General features: G+C 38.4%; 1 protein-coding gene across 6 annotated transcripts in view; it reads right to left on the bottom strand.

The window, feature by feature from the left end:
* TBL1X (transducin beta like 1 X-linked) overlaps window positions 1-13,408 on the bottom strand; it is a 202,315-nt gene that overhangs the window by 21,962 nt on the left and 166,945 nt on the right. For all 6 annotated transcript variants that reach the window (XM_050915578.1, XM_050915613.1, XM_050915589.1 and 3 more), the window contains one exon: window positions 7,888-8,020. In XM_050915578.1, the coding sequence (XP_050771535.1) occupies window positions 7,888-8,020 (133 nt within the window). The remainder of the gene's footprint in view (window positions 1-7,887; window positions 8,021-13,408) is intronic.

Below are 13,408 nucleotides of genomic sequence, written 5' to 3'. Positions count from 1 at the left end.
AAGATTAGGAAAGTAGAAAGGTAATTTAAATTAATTTTTAAAATTCATCTTAATTTCATTTTTTAAATTCATGTCTACAGGGTCCTTTGCTGTCTATAGATTGGCTGCTTAGCTCACGTTGTCCGAAGACGTGGCAAAATAAGTACTGACATAATAGAGCAAGACAGAGACAGCATCAGGATTTTAATCTATTTTATAGACTGAATATTTTCTAGGGAGATGTTTTTATTGCAGGCTGAAACCCTGATTTTGTCTAGAAAAAGTTGTGAGGAGGAAGTGAAGAGTTTATCATAATCTGCTCGTAAATAATATAGTTATTTTCACTTTGCATTAATCTTTCTTCTAATGAAAAACGTCTCTAAGGTCAGAAATCAATTTGCAACGGGGTGGAAGATATTACACTTTCTAGTTTATTGGGATTTGTCTCTCCCCCCCCCCGCCCTTTTTTAAACAATCAATAACAACAACAACCAAAACAATCAAAGTACCCTGGATTGCTTGTTTTGTCCAGAGGATAATTTTCATTTACATGCAGTAAGTAGAATCTTGAAGCAGAATTAGGATCTCTCTTATATTTCCAAGAATTCATACAGTCTAGATGAAATTTCATTGTTGATATACCTGATGTGTTAGCTTTTTCTTTTTTTTAAGTAATGACTAAAACTTCCTTTCCTATACACTAACAAGGAGAAAAAATCTTTATTCGAAGACTAAAAACCTGAGATCCATTTTTGCTTTGATAAGCCATGTTTTACTGAAAAGGAAATCCATTGCAAGAGAATATTAAATTTTCTTCTGGTCTACTAATAAAACATTTTAATTATTTATACTAAAAGTACCGGGTAAATTTTAAACACTTGACATGTCTTCGAGTGCAAATATTGACCAATCAAGTATCGAACTTGATTGATCTTTTTGTATTATTTTACCAATAATTTAGCCAAATTTTACATGAACAACAGTTCAACTGTAAAAGCAAAAACCTCTCTGCCTGTATCAGTGGCTCTGAGCTCTGCTGGGTCCTGGCACGCCTGGGGAATGTGCCCCCATTCCCTCTGAACCCTTTGTGTCAAGATGAGATGTGACAGCTGGCCAGGGCTTTGCCAGCCTAACCACAAGCTACTCCTGTACAGCCATTCTTTAATTTTTGGCACATATCTTTCATGTTAGTGATTAAGAAATAATTCGAATCAGGATAATTTCTGCCACCATACGGAGCTGTGACTGTAATATAACTCCTTATTTCTTCAGAGATCTGGAAAACCAAACAACAATTTTGCACATGTTGGCTAGAAAATTAACAAAAAGTTAATCATGAGGCTCAGAAGTTAAGGAACATTTTTAGTTGTGATAATTTACAATAATGGAACATAAGTCTTTCATAGGCTTGGGTTATTGGTTAACATGCTATGTAGGAAATTCCTTCAGCGCTAGCTTCTCTGCTATATAAAACTCCAGGCCAGTCCTGCCCTTATTGTAATAATCCAGTTTGTTATTGGACCCTGTGAATAAAGTACTCAGCCACTTGGCTATCAAACACAATATCCTATTTGCTAGTTCTAAAAGGGTTATGTTTTGTTTTTCAACAGTTTTATTTAGTCAGTTTTCTGGCAATGCTTGGGCAATCTTATTTTCCAGTATTTTCATTTTGTTTTTCCATTTTCTTCTTCCTAAGGCTACATAAGCTATTATGTGTCCCTGCAGAGAGGCTTTATAAGCCTACCAGTGTGTGGCAGGGGTATTTGTGTGTCTTCCCTTTTGTTGCTGGGGAAAAAAAAAAGAGTATTCTCTGCTCTGGAAAGTATTCTGATTTCTGTTGAATGATTCAGTGAACCCTGCCTTATTAGAGGACCATAGTTCAAGCACAATTCAGAAAGATATTTAATCTCCTTAGCCCACAGAAGCATTTCTATCTGCATGATAAAGCAGCTCATTCCAACATGCAAGTCATGAACACTTGAGTAATAGGTATACTGTTCTGCACTATGGTAGAGTACTGCCAAATTTTAGGAAGGCTAGCTCTGAAAGAATTTTATTTCATGCTCTCCAGCCCCGGTATAATCATGAACCAAGGTGGACAAATGTTTGCAGAATTTTATTTGTGACATATAAAATCTCCATTCCGTAACTGTCAGCACAGAGGTTAAAACAGCTGCAGTTGGGTAAAGAAATTTGCAAGACAGTTGTTGAACCTTGGTATTTCTAATCCTCAGCTGCAAGTCCTATAATCACTGTTATTTTGATATGCAATATTGCTAATGTCTATTTAATACTTCTGGCTCAAACAGGTTAGACTTTTTATTATTTTATTTTAAAAGAGATTATTAAAAGCATAAAGGGAAGGAAACTCCTCCTCATAATTTACACACCTAACTTTTCCTTAATAAAGCAAGTCTCTTAAAGTAAGCGCTTATGCCTCCTTGGCAGTCAGTAGAGGGGAAGTGCCTCGCAGGTATCCAGAGGGAGATCTCTGTCCCACTGATTCTACAACATTGCTCCCTGCAACAGGTTATTCAAGTAGACCTTACCTAATAGCTGACCACTTTGCATTAATGGATTTGATGCAATGAGGAAACTGGCCCCAATAAAGTCACCTGCTAATGCATAGGCACTTACAGTTAGCAGAATTAACACCTGGCAATGACTAGGGGGGTGGTGTGTGAAATCCACCCCCTCAACCTGGTAATTCAAAAGGATTATTCAGAAAGGTAATTCACAGTGGATCCTAAACCCCTGATAAGAGGAATGCAGTAACTCAAAGTATTATATAAAACCCAGAGATGATGACAGGAGATGGCTTAGAAACATCCTTTCTTGCTTCTGAGAGACACAGCCATAACTGAAATATCTTAGACAACAGCTTTTATGGCTAATTATCTTGCTGACTAGGGAGAGCGAAGGTGAACGGAGCACTCTGCAAGAGACAAAGTTCCCCTGTGTGAAAGAGGCTGGGATAGATCAGCAAAGATAAGCAAAGAAACCTACTGGTGGGTTTTGGGAATGAGGCCAGGTCCCTCTGCTTCACAGCTACGAGAATTACTTGAAGAGCATGGCTGGATGTAACAGAACAGAGCACGCTCTTGGAAGGAGCAGTTGAACATGCTGGCAGAAACATCCTAAATTCAACTGGAAAAGCTTTTGGAGTTCAAGGCTCTAGCAGCCTTGACATTCACAGTCCATCCACTTCCATACTGGGAAATTCAAGCACGTTCAGGAACACTCTAGGTAACTGGACCACGATGACCTATGCTAGCAAACTTGATAGGTTATGCCCTGGCCAGATTTTGGCCTGTTTTAATTAGCACTCTTGCTTGGGGCCCTGACGTTCTCTCTGAATAACTCCTGGGCATGGCTTGGTTGTTGCAATGTCCAGAGACAATTCCCAACGTGCAGTTTGTTTGGCAGCCAGGACAGTTTGTTAGCACAGACACCGGCCGTTCTGTGCCAGTTGGCCTCAGAGCCTAGAAATATTCCCAGGCATGGTTAGTTTACTAATGTGGATGTAGCTATAATGGGTTTCTGCACTACCCAGGGAACATAACCATCTGTAACAATTTACATGTGTCATAAAATTAAAACTTAGATATTGAAAGATATCTCATGGAAGCAATCAGTCTTTCAAGAGGAGGACAATTGGCTTTTAAGAGCAAAATTGGAATTATGGCTGGGAATGGCCAAATCTTGAGATTTAGCCCAGCACCTACTTTTTTTTTTACCTGTCCAAAACACTATATGCAATTATTTGTTTTGGAATGCTGATTTCCTTCATAAAGGGTAATTAATCCTCTTACATGGCTGTATGTATGCACTTTACTATACTATTATAATGCTTCCATTCATAACATCTAAGCATTCTTCTCATAGGGATCTGGTGACAGTCATGCCTTTGATAGCCTTTACTGGTATCTGTAGTCTCCTCCATCCTCCACTTCAAGGGTTATGGGTGTGGTGGAGGACGAAGAGCAGCTGCAGAATGTATTTTTTCTGGCTATTTGATCAGAGAAATTCCTGTCTCCACTGGTTTTTTTTCATAATAGCCCTTTGCAAAGTCCTGAGAGTATATATTCCTGTGCTAACTTTCACACCCTAAAAAATCATAGCAATTGAGTAGATGGGACATCAAATATCAAAATCCCTTTCTATCAGTGGGATACTCACTAAATCTGGAAACCAATGCTCTAGTTTTGGGTAATTCATTCTACAAACAAATCCCCTTACACAGCTTGCTTCAGATTAGGTTGTGAACCTGCATTATTCTTTTAGTGCTTTGAAGATTACATCAGGTTGCTGTCTAAACTGCTACTAACTGTTAGAAAAATTTACTGCTTGTATAACAAGGCTTGAAGAAAATACTTTGCCACGAATTGAGATTCGATTATGCTGGGCACTTTATAAACAGAACAAATGTGTTATTTCCTTTATTTAATAGTCAGGTTTTTATACGTATTTTTTAAGAAGACAACAGATGGGTACAATCAGGCAGATGGGAAACCAGAAGAAAACTACGGACTGGGCAGCACAATATGGCTATTCTAGAATCTAACAATTCGGTGTTCATGCATCAGACTAACTGTGGTTTTCTTTTTTGAAGCATTACGTCGCAAAGGACAAACAGAACTGCAGCATACTGTAGATCTTGGGGAGCTTCTTGCCCTCGTTTAATTGGTGCCGTAACATATAGTTTACCTGTAGATGATAGCTTGCACTATTATTATACCAGACATCTCAAATGCTTCTTTGTGCAGTGGCATAATCAGTCACTCGGCTCTCTTCCTTTGGTTTCATTTTCTTCTGTGTATTCTATGCCGTATTAGTCATGTAAGCTTCATCAGGCACTCACTGCTGCATTACCTGAAGGCTATCTGCATCACATACTTTGTTTCTTATGAGCAGGCTAAAATCTGATCAAGATGCACATGGATCTAAATTATTTGCATTTTCATTGCATTGCCATTAGTCTGCATGAGACAGAGCACTTGACTGTACTTTCTAACCATGCATGTACTTATGTGCGTCCAAAATCAGTAGCAAAGCTTATTAAGAAAGACCTATTACACTGAAGGATAAAGCTTAATTGAAGGGATAGTGAGAAGGTATTCCTCTATCTTAGACATCTGACTAATGGTTCTTGATTATCATCCTCCAGGTTTACCTGAAGCTGTGTAAGATATCACTGTCCTAGGGATCCATCGACCAATGCTTAGCACCCTGCAGCAAAGTTAAACACCCACTGGTTCCTCAGTCACTGCAGCACATACTCTGGTTTATTAAATGGTCCACCGTTTAAACTATGCACACTAGGACTGTGAACCACAGGTCCTAGGGAAGCAGTCCAGTATGGCAAGCACCGGCAGAGAAGTGAGTCAGATACTGGGAAGTAGTTACCAATGCTACAGCCAACAGATGAGGTCTGAGCACCTATACTTAGGAGTCTTAACTCCCTATGTAATGAGTTGAGAGATGTAGGTACCTGCAGAGGGACAGAGCGCTTGAGTAGATGCCTAATTTCAGCTGTGCAGATATTCTCCAGAATAAAGCAGCATCTTCACTTCATCTCAGGCGCCACCAGGTGTCCCTAAAGAATAATTCTGTATGGTATCTTTTCTCCCCACCAATTTTCCTTTAGATAATAATGTGGGTGTGCTAACTGATCACCTGCAGACTGTTCTCCATAGAATTCAAATAAATACCATAATGGATAAGTTTACTATTAGAAAGTATATTGTTTAGGATGACAGGGCTAAAGGAGATCTATTGTATCAACAATACAGTCCCTTCATTTGAATGATCCTAAATATGAGAGCTATTGATCTCAAGACAGCCCATGAAATTCTAATTAAGTTTGTCCCCACTACGGGAAAGCTCTTTCAGATTTTATGAAACCTTCTCTGGATTTTCATCTTTAATAAGAAACGACCATGAAAACAATTTAATGAGGTTAACTAAATTCTTCCTAGTTTTCGAGGTTTTCTTCACTATTAGACCATGATTTAACATCTATGGGTAGTGAAAGCATTTAGGCATACATTGAAAAGTTAGAGGAGCAGTACGGGAACATGTTCATTCAGGATCATTTGATGTTGAGTTACAAATCATTATGTAGGCAGTAACATTTCCTGTACATCACAGATTCTTTGCCTTCCCTTGATTCACTTATTTTTCCTTGAAAACATCCTCTCAGATTTGGGCCAGGATGATTAAGGAATATCATATGCTACACTTCTTCCATACTTGCTAATGCTAATTTTTATTTATTTATACATTAAATAAATCTCTTTTTATGGCTCACTCAACTGTATGCTGGGAAGAGGACAATCTGCGTGAAATAACTGTTTTATACTTGCCTATTTTAACTGGAGACTGACCTTAATGATCAGGACTTCCCTTCTTAATAATAATCATTTGCTAGGGATAAGTAATACTGCCAAGCAATATTGCCTGAGACACTAGAAAACTGAGTGGGCAGAGGAATACAGTTAGCAGAAAATACAGCAAATACATGGCATAGGAGCGTGGCTGCTATTACCGCTCTTGTCTGTATCATGGCATCACCCAGGGACCCTATCACAAACCAGAAGACCCACTGAGCCTATGAAAAAAAAGAGCTGAAAACCAAAGTTTTTCATCCAAAAACCCTACACAGTTTTTGCAAATTCTACCACTATACCCATTTTAAATTAATAAATGAAGATTCTTAGTGCTACAGATGCCAAAAGTACTATCAGGCCTGGACATTCCAGAAACGAAGCATATTCAGCAGGATTCTGTATTTCAAAAATCCAGTTTGTTGTCTGAAATTATTCTTTGGAAACTTCTGTCTTCAGTCTCTTAGAGATCTTGTGCTGTTTACCCAACCTGGTATTTATTTTTCCTATTTATTCTTTCCCATTTGCACTCTTAATTCCTTGTTTTCATGTATTAAGTCAACAGAGACAAGAAGATGATTCTGATGATCTTGCAAAAAGTTGGAAATAAAATAAGGACTCTCTTCTTCCTTGTAAGAAATGTGTTCTGATACTGCTAAGCAACTTTAAGTGAAGACCCATTTATCTCCTCTAACTTATATCAGCTCTCCTCCACATTCCCAGCTAGACTTTTTATAATTTAGCCTTCATTTTAAGGTTTAACTTTAAGCATGAACAAACACAGATTCTAACAGTGTCTGTATATAGCTCTCGGGGTATGTTTACATTAGCATTTTTGTTTGGATCAAAAGTGCTTTTTGTAAGTCAATCTCCTGATTGTCCCACTTACCATGCTTTCGTTGTCATTGCTGAGCAGTCCTGCAGAACACAAACTAGACTCCTTTCCAATGACACTAAAGCAAAATATGCCCTAAAACCACTCCTTAATGTTCAGCTCATTGGAAAAAACTAGGTCCAGCCTGAAGCCCCCCCATCCCATACAAACAGTGGTGACATAAGGTCCTCACACAATAGTTTTGCTCTACAGATCTACTCCTGTTTGTGCACCACGCTAATGCAGACATAGCCAAAGAGAACTCTGGTTTAGAGTCTCTATACTTTTAAAAAGAAAACACGGATGCCAAAGACTTTCTGAGACCCCAATGTGAACCATTAACTAAGAACAGTAGATTACATGAACTTCAAATACTCTGAGAATTATCCATAATTATTTTAAAAACCTTTAAAAAATTTATGTGTATTCAGGGCCACAGAGTGCACATCTTAAATGTGCAAATGCTTCACATTCTGCGTCACCTTATAATTACTTAACTGCTACACAGGTACAGTACTGCTGAAAAAATCAGTTGCAGGCTGAAAAAACAGTGAAGAGAATACTCATTCACCTCTAGTACACACTTGCAAGTTCTTGCATCTCTAAATACACTCTAATTGCAGCAGCTGGTTTCAGTCATGGTCTTACCCAGATGCTAGCAGGTCACTGACAGGGTTCCAGGCACAGATGAACACCTCTGATTCATGGCCTCGAAGGACTGTTGCTTTGTTAGGAGGAATTTCAACATCCCCGTCAATTTCCATTGGCTTTGAATGATTATCTGTAAGGAGATATATCAGAATAAGTAGTTTGCAAGATGCTGTTAGGTCTGCTTTAAAAACAAGCTGGCTACCCATGGCCTAAAGCTTACAGCAATGTATACACTATAAATAATATTCTGTGTTGTGTCACTGACCATATTACTCTATATTCTTCCCTATGATGATTTAAATTTATGATATTTCCTCAAAATGTAGCGCTTTCAAAAATATTTTGTATAAATGCACATAGCTTTTCTTCCAAAAAATAGTTAGCATTTATTTCAGTATAGTTTTTTTTTAAGCTGGCTTCATTAAAAATGACTCACGGATTTATTAAAATAGCAGATTGCCACATTTGAGAAAAGCTTTATGCTGTTCTTTTAAAAAAGTAACATACAGAACATACATTTTCTTACACAGTGTCCTGTAAGTAATACGTGTGCTACTCACAGATGAAGAATATACCGAGTAAGGGCCCCGTTCCCTGAGCATGGCAGGGAAATGGTGAGTGATCACCTTCTCAAGGATATCATAATATATGCAAAGGTACCAGCAGAGGCATAGATATACTTAACCTGCATGCTGTAATTCTGGGGTTCTTTAGACTGCAGTCTAAGTAACTTGGTTTTTATAAAGCTCTTTTATTTCCTTACAGAAAAAAAAGTGAATTTAAAATGATGAATTTCTCTTAGTGGCAGCAATTCATTCCTATTTGCATCATGAACAATGTTTCCACTCCAGATTTTCATTGCTTCAGTATAGATCTTCCTCATTCAGCTCAAACTACACTTCTTGGCAGCAACGCAAGATTATTATCCTCTGTGAACAAGACACCAACCAAGGACAGGTAACACACTGAAACAGCAGACAGCAGATGTTACACACAGAAGTGTGGCCCATTTCGCAGAAAGCACGTCCAAGGGCGGATAGCCGGCAGGCTGGGGGAAAGGCAGCCTTGTGTTATCTAATCAATGCCTTGGCCAGCTGATCTGCTCTGATTGATCAAAATGCAAGTTCTCTTTCTGGGTTAAGTCTTTTAGTTAGTCATTCTTTAATCACATATGGAGATCCATAGGTTTGCAAGAGGAATAATTATGCTCCTTTATTGCCACATGTTTATGGCATTTAAAATCAGCCATCTGTCCTGATATTCAAGCTCTGCTGAGCTATTTGCCCGTCGACTGGCAAAACAGACTGTGACGTTGCACAACTGCCATCGGAAGGAAGATCTTCAGATTTCTACCCTTACCCAGGCTTTCAAATACCCTGTTTTGCTCTGCCTAATTTATGCTGAGTCACACAAGTAGCACTTCTCATTGCATATTTGGTTAGGTACCCTATTAACTATGTCTGTGCCATATCTATGCCATAGATGGAATGGAACGGAATTCACGTGTAATTCAGTGAGTATCAGCGCATAGCACTGAGTATCAAAATAAATTAATAATAATAGAATAAAAATAGAAAACAACTAACAACAGTTTCACAGCTCACATTTCTAATTCAAAATATCTGTATTTTTAACTACACTTATTACCTATGGACTTGTTGCATAGAACTAAACATATTACAAATGCCTATTTGTAAAATCTACACCTATGCTGAGTCCCTATGTTAAGCATTGTCCTTGTTAATTCCCTATGTGTATAACTACTAAAATTAATACTGTCAAGATATACTAGTACTCGAGATTTAGCCTGACACTAGCAGCTGGGAACTCTGATATGATAGTCTGAGCAATCAGGGCAATGAAAAGCAAAGCACTATTAAACCCCCCCAGAAGACACACGAGTCTAGAACTCGCAATCCTCTATTTCTCAGCACAGCACAGAATCACCAGGTTTAAAGCATATTTTCATGAGAAAAGCAGCAGTGTGGTAATGGCTATGCATTCATCTGTGTCCTGTTCACAGTGTGAGTTGGAAGCTGGGGGTAAATCAAGATCTTTCAAGTGTTTTAATTTGAAAAATTTAAATGAGATGCTACTCTTACCACATACAATCCTACTGTTACGTGCCTGGCTCTGAAGGCAGAGCCACTTTTCACTCTCAAATAAAACCAAATGACAGCTTGGAAGCAGTATTACTCCAAGGTGCTATCAGAGCAAGGCCATCTGATACTCAGAAATATTTTTCATTTGTACATGGCCAGATGGAGGAACCTAGATACACACTCTGAATGTTATTAACTTCTGTGAAAAAAACCACAAATAGTCATGCTGTGAAAAAGAAACCTCGATCGGCTGATACCTGCATTAGTACATGCAACACTGACTGGCCTCTGGGAGCAATTAAATACCTGCAGGATTATTTTCTATTGTCTTCCAGTAATCATTTTGACACTATAGCTTTGGTGGTTCAGGAGAAAAGGGAGGGAAAGATGAGGAGTCTTTCAGAAATCATTCACAAATGTTCACATTGTATGTGTTTTCTTCCTTTTTTCATCAGTTGTCAGGAACATTCGTATTTAGAGTATTACTGTTAAGCATAAAACTTAAAATGCCCCATTGAACAAACAGGACAGTTCATGCTTCTGCGATACTGCTTCAGGCTCTTCTCAGATTCAGACAGACACTAGCAATATAAAATGGATACGATTATGATAACAACAAAAACTGCAGAACCCCCTGAGCACAAGACGGCACCCTCGTAAGAGTGCTGAGTTCCTTACACAGCACGAGCTCTTGTGAGCCCTGATCTCATCTGAAAATTTGGCTTTCCTATGGATGCAGCTAAAATGTGTGCATGGGGAACGAGAATAAATAGATAAGTAAGATGCAGTAACCATCAAGGATAGCCTTCTTTTTTTTAAAGTATCTTCAGAGCAGAAAGCTCTCGGTTAAGACCTCATTTGCACAAAGAATGCCTCTGAGGGGGTCTCTGAAAGAGAGAGCAGTTCTACCACGTGCAACAGACCCTCATAGGTGAAAAACTGAAGTCTGCAGGTCACGTAGTGGAGGACTCTGCCAAAATGTTAACACAAACCATCTTCTAAAGGCCAGAGGATCTTTGGTTAAGTCTACGCTATATTCTTCTAATTTTTTCCTGAAACGTATTAAACATCCCAAATCACTGGAAATTAAGAGTCATATTCCCCCAAACTATTATGATTAAGTTTTAAAAAAAAATATAATTCTAACATACCGGTGAGTAATATTAACTCTCTATCTCCTCCAAATTAAAAGAGATATATTTTTAAGATCTTACCAGTGCTAACCCTGTCTTTTCTCAGGAAATGTGTTTTTTTACTTAAATCTTTGACAGCCCTTTCACTGAAGTTGTTCTTTACAGCTGTAGTTATAATAAAGGCACTGGGCTCAGTCTTTTTTCCAGAGCTTTATTTTTCTTAAACCCAAGCCAATCCTTGCAAATATAATGAAATAAACGACACTAAAAATATTTGAGTTGGAAAACAATCCAACGTTTGGCTCCATTTCTACATGCCAATTTTTATTTTTTCTACTAATTTTTAAAGTGACTCAAAGCTGAAAACATTACTCAGGAAGCAGCAAGAGAAGGCAGCAATTTTATTTATTTAGTATTTGAATCTGCACTTAAAAGTTTTGTTATTGTTAGATTTTTCCCTGTCTCTTCCCTTTCTTAAATCAAATTACCCTGTCATATTATACTGATAACACCACATAAAAAAAAAATCATATTATATTAAATATATTAACACTTTTTTGGGAAGACTTATAGTGTCAGGGAGAACTCCATGTCAGAATAAATGCAAATTAGGTAACTTCCCAAAGACACCTCTTTCACCCGCTCCCCCTATCCTACTTTTTTATGACAGATTGATATACGGGTGACTTCCAGGTTATGACTAAGGACTAGCACACTATCCAAACCCATCCCAGTATATGCCAGTTCTGTGGAATTCAACAACAGTGAAAATGAAGGTTTGGGAAGTTTCTCACACCTTTTGTATCAGCAGTCTTTTCTAGCCAGTAGGTCTCCCAGCTTTCACCTTACCCATCTTACATCCTATCCTAAACTTTTGTCCTATCCACCCTAAACCTTTTGTCCTTATCTAACCCATTTTACATCCTATCCTAAACTTTTGTCCAATCCTACCCTAAACCTTTTGTCCTAAGCTAAGCTCTTGCCAGATCTTTCGTCTTAGTCTATCCTAGACTAAACAGACTCTCTGAACGTGGTGATAAGGGAAAAGGTAAGGCTGGATATACAGTTTGCCCTGCATAAGCAATGAAAAGGAAGAGTATGACCCTTTTGTTATTTTGTTAACATAACTATATTTTTCTAACTTTACCACAAGAGATAGAAATACAATTCTAAGAGTGTTAATCAGACCCATGCAGTACATTGCCAGCTAGATTTGTTAGTCTTTATTTCTAGTGGTTTCTGATAATTACAGAGGCAGATCTCTTCGAGTTTATTTAAACAGGTCTGTTCAAGGGTGAGAATGCCAGTTTTGCAGTTCTGTGTGCATCTCCCATGCATAATCCTCATCTGCAGCTGTGCTACACCACCTTGCTGATATCCTCTGAATGCCTGAGACAGAAAGGTCATAGTCCTCCCAAGGTGAGGGAGGCACACAGATCAGAGAGTGGGCTGTCCCTGGATTTCTCAGCAGCTTCTCTCCAAAGCCTCCTTCTCCTTAAATTGCCGAGCTCACCTCTTCACCCAGGATGACCAACTGGCGCAAGAGCAGCTGCCAACAACATATGCCAGCTGGCCAGCTACTCCTCGAGGACTTCCTGTCTTCCCATTGCCACTGCTCAGTTACCTTGTCTGCCTGGTAGGCTGCTCAGCCACAGTAATGCTTTGAAATTTGCTGTCTGGTAGAGTATCTCATTGGTTGACACATATCCTACCTCTGTGAAATTTTACTGGACAACACGGTGTCATGTTCTTGCATCCTGCTCCAGATAGAGCTATTGGATGATATTAGACTTCTCCTCAACACTCCAGGAAAGCTCTCCAACTGTTCGTGAAAATCCTTCTATTAAAAATTGCTGTGAGAATTATTATTTTTTAATAATAAAACGGCAGATCTGAGAAATCAAGGCTTAGAGTGTGGTCATACATCCGAACTGATCTGCAAGACTTTCCTTTTATTAATACAATAGTATGTGTGTTTCTTCAGATCAGAAGGAAGTAAGTCTGAATTGTTCTGTATTAGTGATGAACCCATAAGCAGTTTTCTACCTTAAGAATTTAGGGGTTTTGGTCCTGAGACAGGAAGACATTCCCCCAAAATTCTCACAAATGAGGTGAAGGAAAGTGTCAACAGACAGAATGTCAGTTTTTGATACATTTAAAAGTGCTTTCATTTCTGTTTGCACCCCTTCACATATGAACTAAGTTCAATTTCAAAACAAAGGGTCAGCTGGAAGTAAAACATAAGCAATCCATAGTCTAAAAACACATTAAGATTTTCAAAAT

This window comes from Gymnogyps californianus, chromosome 1, assembly GCF_018139145.2.
Source record: "Gymnogyps californianus isolate 813 chromosome 1, ASM1813914v2, whole genome shotgun sequence".
Classification (NCBI taxonomy): domain Eukaryota; kingdom Metazoa; phylum Chordata; class Aves; order Accipitriformes; family Cathartidae; genus Gymnogyps; species Gymnogyps californianus.
The sequence above is the reverse complement of the archived record's forward strand: the minus strand, read 5'-3'. Positions and strand labels throughout refer to the sequence as shown.